The sequence below is a fragment of the Prionailurus viverrinus genome, chromosome D4, assembly GCF_022837055.1.
Source record: "Prionailurus viverrinus isolate Anna chromosome D4, UM_Priviv_1.0, whole genome shotgun sequence".
NCBI classification, from domain to species: domain Eukaryota; kingdom Metazoa; phylum Chordata; class Mammalia; order Carnivora; family Felidae; genus Prionailurus; species Prionailurus viverrinus.
Window position 1 is genome coordinate 69,764,705 of NC_062573.1, and position 22,729 is coordinate 69,787,433.

At 46.0% G+C, this 22,729-nt stretch overlaps 1 protein-coding gene across 2 annotated transcripts in view; it reads left to right on the top strand.

Moving 5' to 3' along the window:
- PRUNE2 (prune homolog 2 with BCH domain) overlaps window positions 1–9,796 on the top strand; it is a 273,699-nt gene extending 263,903 nt beyond the window's left edge. For both annotated transcript variants that reach the window (XM_047831091.1, XM_047831093.1), the window contains one exon: window positions 6,647–9,796. In XM_047831091.1, the coding sequence (XP_047687047.1) occupies window positions 6,647–6,677 (31 nt within the window). In that variant the 3' untranslated portion in view covers window positions 6,678–9,796. The remainder of the gene's footprint in view (window positions 1–6,646) is intronic.
- Window positions 9,797–22,729: the final 12,933 nt, after the last annotated feature.

A 22,729-nucleotide genomic window follows, 5' to 3' on the forward strand; every position in this document is an offset into this window, starting at 1 on the left:
AATTTCCCACTCCACCCCCATCCATATTTCTACTTTTCCTGTTTAGCTACCATAATGAAACAGTTATCATTTGGGGTTTATTGTGTGGCTTTCTCTTTTTTTTTTTCTCTCTGATCATTCCTTCTCTTCCCTACGCCCACAGACTCTCTCCCTCGGTATCTAACTAGCCTCAGGTGGTCCTGAGATGTCTTGATCTCCTTGCTGAAGGAAGGACCCAGCCATATCTAATACAGAATAGATGCTCAGGAAATTTCTGCTGCATAAATTGACAAATGTGCCTAAGATTAAGTTCATCCCTGTAGAGCAGTGATTCTCAGGCTTTGCTGTGCATCAGAATCACCAGGTGCACTGGTTCAAACACGGTATCCTGGGACTCACCCCAGAGTTTGATTCAGCAGGCCTGAGAATCCGGAATTCTAACACGTTCCAGTAATGCTGATGTTGCCTGGCCCAGGACCGTGCTCTGAGAATCACCACTTTAAAATAAATGCCTGAGTAGAAATAACTAGATTTGTCTTAGGAGTCTATGCTCTTGCTTTGGATTCAGTGGGTAATCTGCCTGTCTCAATTCCCCTCCAACTGATCCTTCTTCTTTTGATGGTGACATTACACGTGTGAGGAATTGAAAGATATTGGCACATTTGAAAAAGTAATAAGAATTTCACTGTCGGCCCCACAGAGGATTGAAATGCCTCTGAATCCTACCATTTTAGCCCACTAACTACATCTCCTTAACTGTCTTTCAGCCTCTGGAGTGACTCCCAAATCCTTGGACAGACGGTATATGAGGATTTGGGGCCCAGAAAACTTGGTCACTGCAGATGTGTGGTTTAGTTCTAGAAGCCAGATAACCCAGGTTCTTTCTATTAACAGACACACGCTGACTTTCCACGTGACCTTTATTAGAAAGCTTCGGGCTGGTTCTAACCAAAGCAAACATATACCTTGTCATGGAACAGAATCTATCTGTTGCTTTGGTTTCTTTTCAAATGTTCACCTTCTCCCCACACACACGGCCTCTTCGTTGACTTTCTTCAGCCTGTCTTCTGTTTTCCTTAAAACTTGGCATCTATACAGGAAAGAAAATATTTTCAAAGGACTAATTGTATAGAGAGAGCCATTCTTATTTTAAAGAATCCGTCCGCTGCCTTTGGAGGGACAGTATTAAATGGATTGCAAATTGCTGTTTTCGCGGGAAGGATCGCGCAAAGTTAAAAAAAACAGAAAAGCTAGATTCGGAAGAGCGCCTTTTCTTGACTCCGCTCCAGCTTTGCTAGGTCTTTCTGGCATACTGTCAACCCCTGCCTGACGGCCCTTGTTCACTCAAGTTGCCAAAATCCTCTGTAAAAATACCTGACCACCAGTGAGAACGGTGGAGGGAAGAAGCCCTCTGCCCTTCCCAGGGAGATCGCCGTCTACCGTCTCAACAAAATGCCCGCCGTTAGGAACTGAACCTCTCGTGTTCGAGCAGATACATTAGCTTGTGAAATTATTCACATTTACAAAAGGAACTCTCATTTAAAAAGATTGCAGAATCTCTATGGGGCGCCTGAGTGGCTAAAGTCGGTTAGCTCAGGTCATGATCTCACGGTTTCGTGGGTTCAAGCCCCACGTTGGACTCTGTGCTAACAGAGCCTGGAGCCTGCTGCAGATTCTGTGTTTCCCTCTCTCTCTGTCCCTCCCCCGCTCAGGCTCTGGCTCTGTCTCAAAAAAAAAAAAAAAAAAAAAAAAAAAAAAAAAAAGTTTAAAAAGATTGTAGAATCTCTTTAGTCTTCGCCGATAATAAAATATAAGAGAGAAAGTACAAGTTGAAATTGATCAAAATTAATATAAAGTACATTTGAAATTTGCTAACAGGAATTCTGCCAATATGGAATATCAAAAGCGGCTAATATTACACCAAAAGCATGAACACATTCATACATTGTAACAAAACTATTATTTCGTTATCTTATATGGCTACATTTTTTTTCTTTCTGGACACATTCAGTGCGGGTTGATCTTAGGATTCACTTATAGTACTGGAACACAGCTCAGCTGTATTGTGTAAGTGTCCCAGTATTTTTCTATAACAAAGCTGACATTGGCATTTTTTTGTTAGTGTCTAGGAAAATCCTCATTCTACAAACTGAAAGTTAACTGTGTTCATGTGCACATAAAAATGGGGCTGCTTGAGAGGGACTGTCCATTGTGTATAAAGTACATTATTTGGGTTACAAATAAAAATTTGCAATATCATGATCTCCAAATAAGATAGATTGAAAAGTCAGGAAATAATAACAAGAACAGAAGAGACCCCTGGAGTTGTTTGGAATTTTCCATCTCCCTTTTATGTTTCTCAATCACGGGCAATTAGTAAGTTTCAAAACCGGTGGTAAAAGAATCAGGTGTATATTTGTTCGCCTTAGCAGTGAGACCCACATCACACAGTTTAAAATACCCGAGAGTGTTGTGCCTACAAAGTGGTAACAGTGGAGAAAATGTTTACTTGCTTCCTTTTTTTTTTTTTTTTTTTTCCTTGCACTCAGAACTAGCTGCCTTTACAATGATCCAGAAATGTCTTCTATGGAGAAGGAGTAAGAACTCACCATCAATAACAGCTATGTGGTTACTTGTAGTATTGTATGGCTGGGCTCTAAAAAAAAAAAATGCATCAAGGACTGGGTAAACTCTGTTTAGATGTTCAGCTTTCATGTTCTCTGTTTCTCAAATCAGAAACTTAAAGAGAAGTGTGCCGGCTTCGCACTGTCTATTTCACGATCACTATTACATTCCTTAAGGACAGCTGAAGTCTATTTGGCATTCTGTTTTCCAATCCAAAAACGAGCAGAAAAATGAATATTAGAGCCAGATGTTAAGAGCATTTGGGCAACTCTGCTTTCGAAGTTACTTCATCTATTTTCATTAGTGAAAGTTGGGACTTCCATTTGAACTTCATATCTTAGTGGATGGGGGAGAAAAGGGTCCTTGTTTTGAAAATTCCAAGAGGCAACAGAGTCTGGATAGGACTTTAGGAATGATCTAGTCCATCTGACCTCATCCTGTGACAAATAGAAATCACACACCTAGTGAGGGCTCACCATGTGCCAGGTTCTATGGGAAAAGCCTCATGCACATTATCTGAGTTTTATCCTCAGAATAATCCCACGAGGTACATGTTGCAAGTATGGAAAGAGTGGCATAGAGAGATTGTCTGACCGGTCCAATGTTTTATAGCGGTAAAAATGTCCCAGGGCTGGGCTTTGATTCTGCATGCAGACCCAGTGGTTCTGAAATCAGAGATGGTCATAATTCTGGAATGGGCGTGCAGCCCCTGATCTAACTTTGGTTAGACCAGAAAAGGACACACTTAGGTGCTTCAGAGAACGGAGTTGACTATTGGCCAAGTCCCTTTCAGGGAATGAAGTGTGGCCGCCAACGTGCTCTCAGAGGGAACCCGGCGATCCTGTTAAGGGCTCCTCATCTGATCTGAGCTGTGGCGAATTTAACACTGCCCTTCCCAGGAACCCAGGAGGGACAGAGATCGGATTTGCATGTCTCAGCTATTGTCACGTTTTGTTCTCTTTGGACCTCCTTTCCCTCAAGGTCCAAAGCCAGGATGGAAAAACCATAATGCCACAGCTGGGTAGCTGCCACCTTGACCTTGTAGTTTAAAGTTGGTGGACAAAAACCCCAGAGAGAAGGTCCCCGCTAAGGAGGAAAGAACAAACGTTGTAAGGAGACCTTTGAATTCACACAGCTATTTTTCAGGAGGTGACGCGTGCCCCGCGTCTTTGAGATGAAGACAGTTGCTTCAAGCACATTGCCGAGCAAACATTCTGCAGGGCAAAGAGGAGTCCATTCTTTGCGCAAATTTTCCCCTCTGCAAAACAGCGCCCCCTACGGCAGAGTCCCGGGCCTGCAGTTAAGGAGCAGCGGGGCGTGACTGTCACTCACTGGCCTATGGCTGCCACATCTGCGGGCTTACCCACTCCTTTGCCTGTCCTGTTGGGCTCCTTGTTTGTGCGGAGGGGCTGATCGGGTTGGGGAGAGGGCAAACAAGAGGGCACTGCTCCTTGTTTGCGTTCATTCCAGGGCTGGGCGTGGGGGAGGGAGGCTGCTACCAAGGTTGACGTTCCTTCCCTTAGAACATATTCTTCTCCACGCTTCCGTCTTCTTCAGCCCGGCCTTTCCCAGGCACGTGATCTCAGCGCAAAGGATGAGATCCAAGCCGAGGGCCCAGAGCGGCCAAGGAGTTCTTAGGCTGACCTCTAGCCCTGGCTTTCTGGCTTTCGTTAGTATCAGAATAAGGGGCTTTATTTACCTTTTTTCTGGCTCCTGCCTGGAAGCATTTTACACCTTCCGTAGCTAGTATCGAATGGAGAACCTGAAGAAGGAGCAAAGGCTGTTTTTCAACGTTTATTTACTTTTTTTTGGGACAGAGAGAGACAGAGCATGAACGGGGGAGGGGCAGAGAGAGAGGGAGACACAGAATCGGAAGCAGGCTCCAGGCTCCGAGCCATCAGCCCAGAGCCCGACGCGGGGCTCGAACTCACGGACCTCGAGATCGTGACCTGGCTGAAGTCGGAGCTTATCCGACTGCGCCACCCAGGCGCCCCTCAAAGGCTGTTTTTCAAGGAGCTCAGGCAAGCCAAGAATGAATTGAAATGAAATGTGCCCCTCTCCTTTTCCTTAGAGAAAGAAAGGAAAGTGATGCCCCCCCCACCCCCCTCTTCCTATATAAAACACAAGAGTTTATTCGTCACTAAACAATATTCTCAGGTACTTTGTAAGGAAACTCACTTAACATATGCGAGAAGCCGAAATGGCCTAGGGTAAAGTTATCAGAAGGTTTCTCGAGGGAAAGCTGGTTAGAGAAAACCAAGCCCCTCTGCCCAAAGGTCAGGAATAATCCTTTTGTATTTCAGTTCTGATTAAAAGTAAGTTGTTTGTTTGTTTTCTTTTTTCCCCGAAAAAGCATACTGTTTTCAAACGTATCCCCAGATGCTTGTCTCCTTCACTTCCAAGCTTGGACTTTATTTGTTCATTCATGTCCTAAGACTTGCATATGCTTTTAAAATATTTTTACATAAATAAATAGTGTATCTGATCCAGGGGAGGTGGTACTTACTAGGGGAGACTTTAATTAGTAGCACTGGTGGTCACTTTACTGTCCCCACAAGATAACTGTTGTCTCAAAAATTAAACTTCAGTGGGGTTTCCTGTATTTATTTAAGAATCATCCACTTTTGACTCTCTCTTCTTCAATAAACCACATAAATAGGTTTCCATGTTTCAGCTTTTTGTTTACCAAAAGCTGAAGGGAAAAATGAAGCCCTAGAAAGTTTACCAAAAAGTCAGTATGGGGGCGCCTGGCTGATTCAGTTGGTGAAGAGTGCTACTCTTGATCTCGGGGTTGTGAGTTCAAGCCCCACGTTGGGTGTAGAGATTACTTAAAAATAAAATCTTTCGGGGCGCCTGGGTGGCTCGGTCGGTTAAGCGTCCGACTTCGGCTCAGGTCATGGTCTCACGGTTCGTGGGTTCGAGCCTCGCGTCGGGCTCTGTGCTGACAGCTCAGAGCCTGGAGCCTACTTCCGATTCTGTGTCTCCCTCTCTCTGTCTCTGCCCCTCCCTGGATCACCCTCTGTCTCTGTCTCTCGAAATATTAAAACAAAAAAATTAATAAAAATAAATCTTTAAAAAAAGTATGAAAAATGAGGTGCTTCAGAACGGGCATCCTGGTGTAAGGGGTTTTGTTTGATCGTTTTTTCAGATTTTTATCAGGGTTCATTTAAAAAAGATCCTGAGGTACTCACAACTGAAAACACTTGAGACTTAATCCTTAGCAAGCCTCGAGAGAGAGACAGGATTGATCTATTTCACGGATACAGAAATGGAAAGTTAGGCAAGGCAGGTGACTGGCCCAAAGCCCCAAGCTAGTAAGTGGCAGAATTGAGCGAATGTGAAAGGAAAGCTTTCTTTACTCCTGTAAACTCGATGGGCAGGCACACGGGTTACCAATGGCTTTATTTGCAAAGCTGCTCCAAGGATCCCCCACCCGCCCCCAGCTGCTGCACATCCCACAAGCAAACCACAGTCCCCGTGCAGTGTGCGGAGGGTGGGGCCGGGAGGGCAGGTCTCACTGAAATCCACAGATGCCTCCCAAATGGCCTTTTTCAAACAGTGTTTTCATTTGTTCCTGGCTGAAATTCTTCTTTTGAACATACAGACCGGAACTCTCTGGTCAGATGGGTGTCAGAAAGTTGTGCTAGGTTCACTAAGAGGCAGAAGAGAGAAACCAGTGGAGCGGGGAGGTTTGGAATTCTTTTCTAGGTAGTTTTGGGAACCCACTAGACCTTAAGAACAACCTTGTCTTAGGTTATAAGAATCCATCGCGTTCAGGTGGACTGACCCCTGTCATGCAAATTCTTGGACTCTCGCAACTCTTGTGGGTTCCTTTGGGAGAGGGGGGTAGTTTTTCTATTTCATTGACGGTTGGGTTTTACTGGGTTTTTTTCTAGCATAAGAAACTTGCATGAGCTCTTTTCAGTAAGTCCTTGGAGGGGAAAAAAAAAAAAGGCAAAGCACACGCCACTCCCAGCGATCACCAAATGCTTCCTATTCAATTTCTAGTGTTTCTCATTGTGTTCTTCCTTTTTTTTGTAAGTATTGACCTGAAGCTGAAAGGAAAGCCCTAGTCCCGCCCGGCTGGAAGAAAAGGATGTTCTGCTTCGTGATTCTGCTGAAACATACCCACCTGGAAGAGACAGGGCGGATGGTACTTTTTTTTTTTTTTCCACTTTGCACTACCTGGTGCCATTCTAAATTTCTAAGGGGAAACACAGTAAGGGAACTTTGTTTACTCCTCACGTGTTTTATGAAATTGCGTGTCCTTTTCCTATTTTGCCAATTACGTGCCTCGAAGATTTCGGTTGAACCTTAGCAAGAAAATAGGACCTTCCGTCTCCATATTTGCTTACCCCTTGGTGCCGTGATATCTCCTCTCTTAGACTGGTGTTGACCAGTGAGATACCCTCGGTCCGCTGTTCGTCGCGAGTGGATTTGTTGGCCATAGATTAGCGGGATTTCTCCTTGGTGACCATTTCAGGTTTAAAACACAGGGGGCTCGACTCTCCCTAGGCAAGTTACCTTCCTGTAGCTCTGCTTTTCAAACCCTAAGCTTGCTGGGCATGTTGGAAAGCAGACCCCGGTGGAAAGCTGTCATTGGCCATGTGCCCGCTTGGTTCTTTCTTGTCCACGTGAATCCTCTCTTAGGTCTCAAAGGGAAGCCAGACTTTCTCATTCACCTCAAATTTATTTTGGTTTCCAAATTGGGTATCATGTTGTCTGTGAGTGGTCTCCTTAAAAATCGTTATTCCTCCAATGAATGTTGGAAATTCATTACCCGGCCACGCTCAGCTATCTAAATGTCTCTCTCAAAAAGTAGCCTGCTTTACGTCACTTGAATCTGGTCACTTCAGTCACCTCCCTTTAATCGCATTTCATTTAACTTGAATATGACCGTGTACTATCATTTGCAAAATTTCTCTGTGGAGTCTTCGCATGCCCTTTCAAAGGCCACACGTGGCCTCGAATCCGTGGGCCTCCACGGGTGGCCAGACTTAGCATGCCGCCTGTTTTCACGTGGCCTTCCTGTGAAGGATGGCTTTCCCATTTGGGCTGAAAAAAAAAAGTTGTTGTTGTTTTAAATATTTCGTGACACCTGAAAAATCATTCACATTTCAGTACCCATAAATGTCTTACTGAAACATGGCCACACAAATTTGTTTACAGACTCTCTGTGGCTGCTTTTGCACTACAGCAGCAGAGTTGAACAGTTGTTCACAGACCACGTGGCCTACAAAGCCTAAAATATTTACTGTGTGTGTGGAACAAGGTTACTGGGCCGTGTCTACTCCTGCTCACCTCTTCTTCACCGCCCCCCTCCCGCCTCCCCCGCATTTGGATTTGGATATGAGTTTCTTCAGCAGAATGTATAAATAAGCCTGCAAACTAATTCATTCTTTAAAAAGAAAATGTTGGCCTCCGGAGTCCGTAAAATAAATGGCCTGCTGAGAAAAGACGGGGAGTCCCGGCCACAAAAGCATGGCTCACGGTATGTTTACGTGACTCAAAGTGAAGCCCGCTGAGAAGGCTTTGGGCTATTTACAGGTGTTGCCAAGGTCCTGCCCTTACTCTGGGAACCATTGTCATTCTCTGGTATCACCCGTCACTAGTAAGCTAGCAACACTAAGAATGGAGTGGAGAGTGGGGTTCCACCACAGACTTAGGGTGATAACCGCATCCAGGAGAGCTGTCTGGGGCGCCCTGAGCCCTGGATCTCATGAGCTTTGAAACACTTGGAGGTAGACATCTTTGTACAGGTGACCGAATTTTGCTGACCTCCTTCGCTTCGTGACCTCTCCCACCCACCTTCCAGACATGTTCTCATACACACGGGTCAGCTCTCTTTCCTCCATGAGCCATAGTTCACTGAGTTCCCCCCTCTGTGTCCCTCTCAGCTGAGCGTCTTGTCCAACTGTGTTCTCTTGGGTCACCTCCCTCCTAACCTCTGTCCTGTCCAATAGAAAAACCCTAGCACATGCCCTGTCTCTGAGGCCAGCTCCACTTTTGGAAGCCCAAATTAGGCCTCTCCCAGAGCTTAGTGTTGACATAAGACCGGTGACCTAATATTCGGTTGGTTCACCCATTGACCACTGTGGCTCTGGCACAGTTATTAACAATGCTCCCTTTTGCTCCGCCGTGGTCCCGTTTTGGAAGACGACTTACGTGGTACCCCCCGCCCCAGCCACAGGAAGGAATGAAGAAATCAGTGTTGTGTTTAGTGGTGCAAGCCTAAGGATAGAGCCAACCACACACAGCAAGAACTTCACCAGTCACGTTTCCCTTGAGCTTGTCTGGCCCGTTCATGGAAAACTACTCAGGTGGTGTTCTGTCTGAGGCGTCCTCTTCCCCCCTGGAAATTATGACCATCGTCCGCAGTCACTGATTTTGTTTGGGCTGATCTGTGGGCTGCATAGCCATTCTGATAGGCATCTGCTATTTTATTATCTTAAGACCATTTAATTGCACGTGCTAGAGAAAAGCTACTATGTAAATTCAATCCAAGTAAATAGAATTGTAGAAGAATCCTGAAAAAAAAAAAAAAAAAACCATCATCCCTAAGCAGATAGGTAGACAGATGTAAACATTCACATCAGTAGCTATCTAGCCCTTGCATTCTAAGCGTTCTTGCTTTGGTTCTGACTTCTGGGAACTGTTTTATACTTTTCCTGTCACTTTGTAGTTTAGGGAACCAAAGGGTCCCAGGGCAAAAGTATTGTTCTCCCAAAGTGGCACTACTCTTTGCTTAGTTCCCTGATTAAGAAAGAGAACATAAATCTGCACTGAAGTTTCTGTCAAGGAGTGAGAAAGTTTGATTCGTGGCAATGAATAGCTGGTTGTGGAAGAAAATCCTGAGGTTCCCGTTGAAGCCATACAATGTTTTGTGGGGTTGCCTTCTAAGATACACTCCGACATGAGTGAGGAAGTCACTACTCTAAGCTTTTGGGTTGGTAAAATCTCATTTTAAGTATTTGGTTTGGGTACTACGTTTGCAACTCCTCTAATCACACTGCCTCAGTAGTTCGCTCCCTTAGAAACATTTAGATGTGCACAAATTAATCTTTTATATATTTGAAAGTTTTTCTACCATGTGTTGGATTGCTCAGAATAAAGTATCTATTAGACTTTGTTTTGGTAAATAACTAAATGATTTCTCCTTAAATAGCGTGGATCAATAATATAAAGATGTAACAACACCATATTAAAAAATATATATATATATATATAGCCTCTCTGTATAATTCAGAAATAAAAATTGATTCCACAAGTTACGGACTTTCTTTTTCTGTTTGTCGAGAATCTTTCTCTAGCTTCACTTGTGCAGAAGGCTTCTGTGGCTATCTGTAGCCCAGCCCTTGGCACTCATTCTGGCTTTCTGGTCACCCAAATAGATTCCCTTTTCATTGTTTTGCCTTCCATGCCTCAATGACAAAACCTTTCAAAACGTGTTGTTTAGCCTCTGGGGAAGCAGTGTCCCCCATTGGAGGCATCTCCATGTTTCACAGTTACTTGATTTTTGAAAAAAAATTTTTTTAATGTGACAGTTACTTGATTTTTGTCAACTTCTCCTTTCTCTGCCCTTTGCCTTTTTGCCTTTAACACCAAAATGCATTAATGGCATTTTCCTTTTAGTTTGGGGTCCCCCTCCCACTTCCACTTTTACAGCCTTGAGGCAAAACCAGACTTGGGAATTAATCACTGTGCTTAAAAAAGAGAGAGAGAGAGAGAGAGAGAGAATGTAATAAGCAAATCTGTGCCTCTCCGAAAGTGGTGGGAGTAATCAAATGAGAAGCTGTTCTACAGAAAGTGAGACCTTGCATGTTCTCATGATCTATGACTGAGTCCTTGTGGGTATTGTCCTCTGCCCAAAGAAGGTAAGGAGGACAGGAGAAGACTGAGAAGTGATTATGGTCAAATGAAGTTCATGATACTGCAACGTAAACTGTTCCGTGCATTCTCCCGCCTTTCCCTACTGTGGTGGTGGGAACTGGGGGCAGGCTAGGAGTCCAGCACTGGGGGAGAAGATGGGTAGAATGTGGTAGAAACACCCAGTGGCAGATTATACAGCTGTTAGAAGTAACCGACTAGGGGAGCCTGGCTGGCTCAGTCGGTAGAGCATGTGACTCTTGATCTCTGGGTTGTGAGTTCAAGCCCTGCGTTGGGTATAGAGATTGCTTAAAAAGATAACTTTGGTTTTGTTTTTTTTTTTTTCAACGTTTTTTTTTTTTTTTTTTTTTTTTTTATTTATTTTTGGGACAGAGAGAGACAAAGCATGAACGGGGGAGGGGCAGAGAGAGAGAGAGGGAGACACAGAATTGGAAACAGGCTCCAGGCTCCGAGCCATCAGCCCAGAGCCTGACGCGGGGCTCGAACTCACAGACCGCGAGATCGTGACCTGGCTGAAGTCGGACGCTTAACCGACTGCGCCACCCAGGCGCCCCTCCTGGTTTTGTTTTTTAAACATTCATTTTTGAAGGAGAGAGAGCGAGAGCATGTGAGCGAGCGAGCAGGGGAGGGGCAGAAAGAAACAGAGAGACAGAATCTGAAACGGGCTCCAGGCTCTGAGCTGTCCGCACAGAGCCTGACACAGGATCCGAACTCAAGAACCACGAGATCATGACCCGTGCCAAAGTTGGACGCTTAACCGACTGAACCACCCAGGTGCCCCTTAAAAAGAAAATCTTAAAAAAAAAAAAAAAAAGGCAACAAACTACACATTCATAAGAGCATCACTTACAGGGTAGAGTGGAAAAGAAAAACTCGATAAAACTTCGGGTCATTTATGTAATGTCTAAACCTATACACGGAGACACCAATGCTCCATATTACACAAAATCCATGCATATATAAGGGTTTAGCACACTCATTAGTTACAGGAAGGGGCAGGAGTAGGGATCCAGGATGAAACTGGGAGCCAATTGGAAAAACCACAATCAAAAAGAACATGGGTTGAAGTTGAATGAAAATAAAGATCTGTTCCACTTTCGGCCATAGATCCTAGAAAAGCTGTGTCCGGGCACTCCGCGTCTCCCAAAGGGCTGTTTCCTCCGCAGCTTCTGTCGTTGTGTCCTTTCTCTGTGTTGGCAGCATCGGTGGGCGGCATCTTGCAAAAAGCCACCCTGGGTTCCGTTCACCCAGGACAGTCACGAAGGGTTTAATTAAGCTGGAGCTTTTTCGTCGTACATACCGGACTTCACGCTGCTGTGGGCTCCCCAGAGCACAGAGATTGCTTTATGAGGCTCCTTTTCCTCTAGAGGTGCACTCACATTCAGGCAAAATAGCTCCCTTTGACCAGGAAAAATTACCGCTTTTCGATACATGACCATTTGAATGATAACTTAGATGGCAGATACTAATCACTTAGCCCCTGGAAGAGGCTTGGACCCTCGATGCTTGATCATACCCTCCTTATGAAAGCCTCCCTCCTTAGATTGGTGAACTTCCTGTTTCCCCTGTAGCCACCATCGCCACCAAACAAATTCTGGTCGATTCTCCTTATTTGAGGTAGTCCTGTCCTATAAAGTCACCGAGAAGAACGCCGAATTAGCAAATGCTGACCTCGCTGGTGGTCAGTTACAGGGTTAGGTTCCTGTAAGCCTCTGATCACGTGGTTTCCATGAACTGATCGGTATGTAACACATAACCTGTTTAATGTGTGTTTCTGTTTGAATACACTTTAACAACAACAAGTATTGTTGATTCATTAACACTGGACTCACTGTCAACAGCCTGAATATAACTCACGCCTGGATGAAGCTTATCTTGCACATAAATTTTCTCCATAAGGAGAAACTCGTGTTTAGGAACACTAGCTCTTCTGCTCACTGCTTGGGGACCATTTTCAACAGTGAAATCCGCAGGACGCCTGGGCGGCTCAGTTGGTTAAGCGTCCAACTTCAGTCCGGGTCGTGATCTCACGGTTCATGGGTTTGGGCTCCACGCTGACAGCTCAGAGCCTGGAGCCTGCTTCAGATTCTGTGTCTCCCTCTCTCTGTCCCTCCCCCACTTGGGTGCATTCTCTCTCTCTCTTTCTCTCTCTCTTTCTCAAAAATAATTTTTAAAAACATGTAAAAAAATTTTTTAAACAGTGAAATCCCCAACAAAAATCACAAAAATGCAAAAAACCATAGCATTAAACTAACCATGAAAAGGACACTTGTTTACTGTAGGACACCAGAATAAGAAGCAGAACCTTGCCTTGTTTGACCTCAGCTGGGAACATGCACATTAGGCAACTGAAAGTTTTCACTGTTCTGCACATGTCCCCAAATGACCATGAAGGCCCCATGAGTCTGGATTGTGAGGTTACAAATAAATCGTAGCGAGTAGGTGAATTTGCAGTGTGGAATCTTTGAATAATGAACATCAACTGTGTAGGCCAAAGTTCAGCGACCTAAAACGACGTGCGTTATTCCGTTTCTGTGGGTTAGAGATCCAGATACATCCTAGATGGTCCTCCATGCCAACGTCTCGCAGGTTGCGATCACAGTGTGGGCCCAAGACTCAGGCAAGGTTCAACTGGGACAGAATCTTCTTCCAACTTCATTCACATGGTTGTTGGCAGGCTTCAGTTTCTCCAAGGTTGTTGGGCTAAGGGCTTTATCCCTTGGTGGCTGTTAACTGGAAATGCCCTGAGTTCTTTGACTCATGGCACTCTCCAATATGGCAGCTTGTTTCATTGAAAGCAACAAGAAAGGGTCTGCCAGCAAGACGGAAGTTACCACTGTTTGTAACCTAATCACCAAAGTGATGTCCTGTCACTTTTGCTGTATTCTATTGGTCAGAAGCAAGTTACTAGATCCCACCCCCACTCAAGAGGAGAGCATTACACAAGGGTATGAATCCTAAGAGGTGGGATCATTGGAGACCATCTTAGAAGTTGCCCTATCATACCCCCCAAGCCTTCTACAAATGCCTCTTGACCTCTGTCTCTTCTCATCTATAAGTAATGATATTTCTCAGAAATAAAGAAATGATATTTCTCTTTTCTTTTTTTCCTGCCATCCTCCCGTGACCTCAAGTAACGCATCTCTTCAGATTATTCAAATCCTGGTTTCAGTCCCAACCTCCAACCCCCCACCATCATTTTCTCACTCAGTCTCTGTGCCCACCGCAATCCCTGGGTGGTGGGAGGTGCGGGGAATTTAATTCTCTCCCTTCTCTGACCTGATGAGACAATTTCTCTACCATCCCATTGTCCTCAGAATCACATATACCGGGACCTAAAAACTGGTTCTGCTTCCCAGCTTTATTACTCTGGGCTACTTCACTCCTTTGGGCCTTCGTTTACTCATTTTTTAAAATGTGGATGAAACCCCCATCTTACGTGGTTTTGTAATAGTTAAATGGGATATAAGTGCCCAGAGAAGGCATTCAATAATTATTAGTTCTCTTCCCCACCCTCTTTGCTTCTTCATGTTTCCATTTACCCAGACTTTCGTCTGTTAACGTGCCAACTTCTCCCAATCTCCTGCCAACCTCACCTTTTAGTTCCTGTCAACTATGTCAGCATCTGGTTTCCTATCCCACCCCCTCTTCTAAATAGACTAATTCTCTTTCATCCTTCCTCCTCTTCTCTCAGAGCTATTTTAGTCCATCTCTTACGCCTCCCCTAGCTTGTTCCCAGCTTTCATTTCTTATCTTTGCTCAGTTTGCCTCCATTTTTTACTATTTGGAAACAACCTCCAACTTGCAAGAAGAATAGAAGAAGTTACTCTTTCTGAAACACCCGAGAGGAAGTTGTCTCCATAACACCTTATCACCCCGAACAGTTGGTGTGTTTCCTATCTCCAAGGACATTTTCACGACCCAATACATCTATCCAAACCAGGGACGTTAACCCTGAAACGTTACCATCACTTAATTCGCAGAGGCCATTCACGTTTTGCCTATTGTCTCAGTAAACGTCCTTTATAGCAAAAGGATCCAGTTCAGAATCACACATGGCATCTTGTCATGTCTCTTTGGTCTCCTTCAATCTGGGAACTGTTTTGCAGCTTCTCTTTGACTTTCACTGTAGGATTGTAGTCCTGACCGGAACTCGTGCAAAGTAAGCGGCAAAGAGAAAAGCAGGTACAGCACTACCAATGTATATACGTCACACGAAGTGATACCAGTGACCACCATCAGCAAGATTCAGGCCATTGGTTCTGAGTTTAGGTCCCAATGCTGTTCCTCCCCAACTATGTGATCATGAGTATGTCCCATTAAGCGTCAGGTTTTTGCCAAAATGTTACTTTTGCTTGCGTTCAGGTGGGGACACCCGGAAACACTGTTTTTCTTCCTCTTTTTTCTTTTCTCACCTTTTCTTCTCTTCCTCCCTCCTTTCTTTTTCTTTCTTTCCTATTTGTTTTTTTTCAGTTTTAGAAAATGATCATGAATTACTTTTTTTTTTAATTTTTTAAAACATTTATTCGTTTTTGAGAGACAGATACAGAGAGCAAGCAGGGAAAGGGTAGAGAGACAGGAAGACACAGGATCTGAAGCAGGCTCCGGGCTCCGAGCGGTCAGCACAGAGCCCGACGTGGGGCTCAAACTCACAAACCGTGAGATCGTGACCTCAGCCGAAGTCAGATGTTTAACCAACGGAGCCACCCAGGCGCCCCAATCATGAATTACTTCTAATGATGTCAAAGAACCAATATGAAACTATACAAAATTTGTTTATTCTGTTCATAAGAAAATTTTTCCTAACAGATTTGGCATTTAATAACCTATCCTAGGACATGTTTCTCCATAGGCTCAAATACGATTCCTGGGCCTGTTAGTATCAAATCAAGAAGAGTTTCAGTAACAGACTCGGTCAATTGCTCTACTCTCTACCCCAACGTTTTGCCCCTGAAACTCAGAATAAGAAGAGGGCACTGTGTGGCCCCTGACTCCTAAAGTCATGTGCATAGATCAGGACAGTAGATCTCACTCATAAGTTCAACCAGCTATATTTCTTTGGACCAAAAGTTTCTGACCACAAGCCTCTCCCTCTCCCTCTCCCTCTCCCTGCTACCCTCCTTCCTCCCAGGCTGGAGAGGGCAAGAATTATTGATTATGCTGAATAGAATACAAGTCCCTCTCAAAAAGCTGTCTGCTTCTCATTTTTCTTCTAGTTGATACATTATGGACAGAAAGACCTATAGTCTGGCTTACAGACACGTTAGTTTAATGGACTCGCATTTAGAAGAATAAAGAAAGGATATAGTTGGAGGACTCATGTGGCTCACGTGTCTCATATCAAAGCGAGTCAGAGGTATTTTCAAGCTCGTTCGGGGAGGCGGGAGATACCAAGGGCCAGCCTTCCAAAAGCATGGCTTTCTCTGAGGTCATGGAGGATGTCCGTCTTCCCAAGTCACTCTTGAAAAACACTGGAATGACCAAGGGGCTCTGAAGAAAAGGTAGCCTCATCTCTAGTCTTCACCTTCACTCTGCCTTTTGACCACTAGATGACTCGGAAATGAGATCTCACTTAAGATGTCAGTAAGGGAAACACAAATAGAAACGCTTGCTATGTTTCTAATTTTCATTTCCCCCAAATGCATATTTAAAAAGAATAGTAACGTAACACATGTTTGCTGTAAAATTCTCAGACATAGACCTATTTAAAGGACTTTCCTTTGTGTCAGTCTTTTATTGCTGTTACCGATGAAGCCCAAACTGGGTGGCTTAAAATAATAACACTCATTCATTTTACCCACGCACCTACAAGTTCGTCGGAACTCGGTGGGGGTGGCTCATCTCTGTTCCGCACAACATCTGCCAGCTTGGGCGGGGGCTGGAGAAGCCACGTTCAAGTCTGACTAACCCGGATGGCAAGTTGTTCGAAATGTTAAGCAAATTTAAAGCTACACGTTTCCCGACGATACATATCATCCAGGTGGTTTTATAGAAAAATGAGAATTCTAAGTGAAAGGAACAAAGTAGCTGCCTCTCACTTCCTAAAATACAATTTTAAAAAGTTAAAAACCTGACTTTCACACAAATATAAAATGAATGTGTCGAAGACCTATTCCAGGGGCTCCTGGGTGGCTCAGTTGGTTGAGCGTTGGACTTCGGCTTAGGTCATGATCTCACGGTTCATGGGTTCGAGCCCCATGTCGGGCTCGGTGCTGACGGCTCAGAACCTGGAGCCTGTTTCGGATTCTGTGTCTTCCTCTCTCTCTGCCCCTCCCCCCTCCCCCTTTGTCTCTCAAAAATAAATGTTTTTAAAACTTTTTTTAAAAGAAAGACACATTCCAGCCATTAATTAATTGTGCGAGGTAAGATGTTAAGCCAATTAAATGGGTGAAAACCAGGGTTATATGGAGTATATCAGGAATGATCAAATGAATTTGCCCATAGATGTACATAATCAGATATGACCCAATAAGGCAATAAAATGCAACGTTTGGCGTTGTCATTTCTACTGCTGAAAATCAATTGTGTCTTGATCGAATAATACACATTTCTGGGGAAATTACCTCTGCTCCTCAGCCTCGGTCTGTGTACAGAAACAGTTGTCCCTCCACAACCCTCCTCGTCCAAAATGGGTATGTGGCCTTGCCTCACCCAAAGGATCATTCCGTCCCCCAGTGAGAGACTGGGACATGGCTGTATGGTCCCACTGGAGTCTAGAAGACAATGAGATCCTGCAGAGGGCAAAATCTTTTGTGAGGGCCTCCACATTCTCAGGGGCACTTGGATCTGGAAGGTTTTAGGTTGGAACTTGTTGGCAGATATGCTGGCACCACATAAAGCTTGAAAATGAAGAACGTTGGCGAATGAAGACAAAGCCGTTCAGGGGGAACAGAATGCCCATGACCCCGCTGCCTGACCACAGCTCTGATCCCTGACTTCTCAGTTATATTCAGTAGATTTCCTTTTTTTTTGGTTTGCTTAAGCCAGGTGAATGGATTCCTCACAATCCAAGAGGGTTCTCCAGCCCTAGCTGCTGCTTCTGTGCGAGCCCAACAAAACATATATTCACTGGTCTGTGCTTCGATTTTCTCTTCCATCGAAGGAATGACCAATGCCAACAGAGAGTTGTAAAGATTAAATGCATAATAAATATAAACAGAACATGCTTTTCCAATGCCTAGGTAACAGAAACGTCACATACCTTAATTTTTCTAAATTGAATTCTATCTAGCCCTAAATCTCCACGTATTAGGATGAAAAGACTCTCAACGCCGGTCATTATCGGAGACTCTTTTACTCTCTAGTGCTAATAAACGTCAAAAGTGACCTAAGAAAGATTGTTTGGTCTTTGTTATATCATGGTGGCTACCGGGATGGTCGATGTCCAAGACTTATGTGGTCCAGGTGTCTGTACAGCCTCTTTGCCCTCTAGGGGATCTGGTGACTTAGACACAGCTCCCGAGACTAAGGTGTTTGATATTCGGTGCCCCTAGCAAATGCATCAGCCCACCTCATCAGAAATCCTGCTCCTGCTTGGACACTCACATAGAAGACATTGATGCCTGTGGATTCTTCTGCCCATTTTCCCTCCCCCAAGTTTCTGGAGCCACTGCAATCTTAGGCGACTGACTCCCTCTTTCAACCCAGTGACTCCATCTGCACACTATCTGCTCCCTCTAAGGAACATCCAGCTAAATTCCCCTCCCACATAAGAGCCCGGTTAGAGTTGTACTACAAACGCTGTGTAACTTCCGACTCGCGCCGGGAAGCACACACAAATTAACAACTGGTGGTAGGCAGCCTCCAGGAGGACTCCCCGTGATCCCTGCCTCCTGGTATTCACGCCTTGTGTAATCCTCTCCCCTGGAGTGGGGGCTGGCCCTGGTGACTCACCCCAGCGAACAGAATACAGCAGAAGTGATAGAACGTCACCTCCAAAATTAGCTTATGAAACAACAGTAACGTCTGTCTTGTTTGCTTTCTCTTTCTCCCTCACTGCTCCGAGGGAAGCCAGATGCCATTCTGTGAGCTACCCAACAGAGAATCCCATGTGGCAAGGAATCGATAGCTAGGACCACAGCCAGAAAGGACCCGAGGCTTGCCAAATGCCACATGAGCAAGTTTGGAACCAGAGAGATCCTACCCAAGATATGCCTTGAGTTGACTGTGTGACCCTGGCCAAAACCTTGGGTTCAGTCTTGTGAGACACCCTGAGCCAGCCAGGCAGTGGGTTCCTGACCTACTGAAACTGAGCGATGATAAATGTGACTTGTCTTAAGACCCTAAGAAATTAGAACAATTCATTACACAGCAACAGATAACTAATATACCTCCCTTCAAGATCGGGAGCCTGGAATTTTCTGGAAACAAGGGTAAAGTAGTAGTCTCACTCTGCAAGTCTCTTCTGGCAGGGCTTGGGAGACATCAGCAAATTGCTTAGTGAATTACCCTGTGACAAACACAAGCAAATTACCTGCAGCCATGTGAGTACGTGTAACAAGAATCTCTACAGAAGGAAATTACCACCATCTGTCTCGGAGAGTCCAAACTCCGTTCCACAGTCCAGAAGAGCCACGCTTACTAAACTGCATGATAATCAGCGGCCTCCCAAGCCCTTCCAGCGAAAGGAAGGAACAGAGTCGGATGCTCACAGGAACAGTGGAGAGGTAGCTGCCCCAGTCCCTAAAATGCCCCTTGGTGTTCCTAAAGAAACCCATACCTGTTCCTGTGGCCATAAGAAAACAAGCCAGTTTCGTTTGGGGTTTCCAGAGACAGTGGAAAGTCCTCAAAGGCTAGAACTCCCTCCTCTACCATGAGACCCTGCCCTAAACCGGGGATTCTGGTGCAGTCTGGGGAATCCAAACGTTCTGTGAAGGCTGCCTCCAGGAATATGAACCCCATATACCGCACCCGACATCAGAGAGTAATTTGTGGTCCAAGAAGCGGGGCTCTGGGGACTGTACGGTGGTCTCCACCACCAAGGCATCAGTACATTCGTTCCTAGTGTACCCGTGAAATTATATGCGTGGGGCGGAAGGCTAGGTGTGTGAAGCCCCGGGGCGCCTCACTGCTTTTGTGTTCAATGCCAGCAACACCGGCAGATGCTGCACACGATGAATAATGGAGTCTGGATTAGTAGCTGTGGGCCCTGGGTGTGGGCAGGATGCATTTGAAAACATTTTCTCATCCGGGATGTGCTCACCTCTCCATCGTGGTTCAGCAAACGAGCTTTCTTGCTTTTGTGGACCCTCCTGTTTTCCCATACGGGCAAGAGTCGGAAAAGGGGAGAAGACGCCAGTGCTGCAAACAGCACGAGACCAGGGACATCTCTCGTGGATGCCGCCCTCTCGTCACTTGGAACAGGTCTCGTACTAGCCCCTGGGTGTGGAACTCCCATCTGATTGTGACTATGGAGAGAAGCAAAATTCGGGCTCCGCTAATGACTTCCCTAGGAGACACGAGGCCAGTCTCGGAGCTGTTTTAATCACCACCTCACCTTCGGTGAGCCTCGGGAACATGAAAAAGATCACCCATGGGAGTCACGGGCCTAAGGGATGATAACCGAGTATCTCTTAACTTCAATTTGGAAAAATCTGGTTAAATGGAAGGAGGCTTCCAATTTCCAGGCCAGCGTTGTAAGGAGCTTAGAAGTTGTCTCTCCTGTCCACACAAGAAAAAAAAAAAAAAATGAAAACCAAAAAACAGCCACTTTTATATCTCATCAGAGAACGGGGGTCATAGGACAAACAGCTGCCCCTAAAATAGAGGTGACAAAGAGGCAGATACAGAGAACTACACACACGTACCCGAGTGGAAGCTTAGAAGCAGAGACCTCCATGGGAACCGGTGCCAGGGTAGAAACACCTAGGCTGTAACTGACAAATGGCTGGAGGTCTCCGTGTGGACAAGTCTTGAGAGAAAGGAATTCAAGGGGGTGGGCGGTCAGAGGGGGAACCTCGCACCGTTGTCATGACTTTGATCTCCTGGGCCCCTACCGGATCGGCAGGGAAGATCAAAGAAGAATCCCCCGGCGCTTCCAGCAAGGGAAGGACAAAAGTAGCCATTTTTATATACACCCAGAATATTTTGTTCTTTACAACATCTGCCCTCGAGAGCCTAACTTCCTGAGGTTTTTACCAGAGCCCAAATGACCTGAAAGAAAGACGGAAAATCACCAACTCCAGCCTCCCCCCCCCATCAGCTGTTTTTTTTTTTTTACAGGAGAAAAAGGAGTGAAGCTGAGAAGCACGGGGAGGGTCCCCGCCCAGGGACACAGGCTCAGTCAAGACTGAGACCTAATCATGGGACTGTAGCGTACTTCCCCCTTCCCCACACCTCACCACCGTATCAGCAGGGCTCCTATGTAACGGGGGAATACAACAGAAAGAACTGCGTGTCGCAGACAATATTTAACGAGTCTCTAGGGAGACCCCCAAACCACAGGGGTGACACAAACAAAGACACCAGAGAAGGTTAGCCTCTGACACGTGCAGCTACAGCAGACAGCAAACGGCCTAATGCTTGGCCAGATGCACAGAAAACCTCCCACCAAACACCGATTTTCCTCCATTCCTTTTGTTCGCTATACGACGCCCAGTTTTCAAGAAAAAAGTTGCAAGGCGTACTGACAGACCGATGACATGACGGATTACGGTATTATTGATTGGATTCCTAACAGCAGAAATGAGTCTTCCCAGAGTCTCGGCTGGGAACCAGCTTGCCTCACTTGACAGGAGCTAAGCGTTGTTTTTCTAAGCCCGTCATCTGGGAGCTACGGTGGGCAGATCGATCACCTGGGAGAACCAGGGGAGCCACACGGCCTTATCTTCTCCACGCCTCCCAGTATACAAGGCAATGTTGGGGAGCACCTGGGTGGCTCAATCGGTTATGTGCCGGCCTCCCGGTTTTGGTTCAGGTCATGGTCTCACGGTTGTGGGATCGAGCCCCGTGCGGGGCTTGGGATTCTCTCTCCCTCTCTCTCTCCCCCTTCCCCACTCGCACCCACGCCCTCTCTCTCTCTCTCAAGATAAGCATTCGTTAAAAACAAATAAATAGGGCCGCATGGGTGTTGTGGTCAGTTAAGCGTCTGACTCTTGATCTTGGCTCGGGTCGTGATCTCACAGTCCGTGGGTTCGAGTCCTACATCGGGCCCTGCGTTGGTAGCATGGAGCCTGCTTGGGATTCTGTCTCTCCTCCTCTCTGCCCCTCACCCACTTGTGCGTGCGCACGCTCTCTCTCTCTCTCTCTCTCTCCAAATAAATAAACTTAAAAAAAATAAAACAAAATAAACTATAAATAAAAATAAATAAATAAATAAATAAATGGCTATGTCGGAAAGCCCCAGTGGCTTTTTCATTACACACTGGTGCTGGCCTGGAGCTTAGGGCCTAAGTCTACCTGCTCAGAGCCTGGAATCAGGGTCCTAGAGTCCCCCAGACCGGAGCTCGATTTGGCAGCCCAGAACCTAGCCAGCCTGGCTCCAAGAGAGACCCGAGTGGCCCTAGCACGATGGGCCCAGAGCGGGGAGGTTGTGAGTTGGTCCTGTGGCCAAGGCTATCCGCTCCGACCCAAGCGCCGAAGGCCAGGTCCACACTCCTCCTATGCCCAGAGCCTCTAGGCCTTCTAGGCCTTCTAGGCTGGGGAAGCAGACTGGAATCCATGGCAATAATGGGAAGGCATCCAGGCTGGGACCCTACCTGCTAATACACAAGAACTACAGCTCTTTCAATAGGTGAGAGATAAATGACCTCAAGGTGAGATTAGGTGAGGAGATCGGGTCCTGAGGACCAAGTTTGGTTGGGCAATGGGATGTACCATCTGAGCGAGCTTTGTGGCCAGGAAGGAAGTGTCACACCACGGGGTGACAAACAGGCCATTAAGAAACGGAGACCCAGGGCCAGAGAGACACCCCGTGGTGAGCGAGAAGAAAAGGGCGGTGATGGGCTGACTGCATGGTGGAGGCCAGAGATGAGGAGGCCAAGGTTACAGGGGACTCCGGCAGGGAAGCTGGGGTCTGGCCGGGGTGGGGACAGAGGCAGCGGCATCTTCCCACAGTACAGGACGTGCGGCTCACCCGGCCGTTGTGCAGCAATCTTGATGGAAAGTTTGCACAGAGCTACCTTTAACAGGGGGCTTCCCCGGTGGCTGCAGGAGATGGGACGCGAGCGCCAGCCAGGAGCCCCGCAGGGGACAGGATGGCCAGGATGGCCCCAGCTTCCTGGATTCCTTCACTCACCCC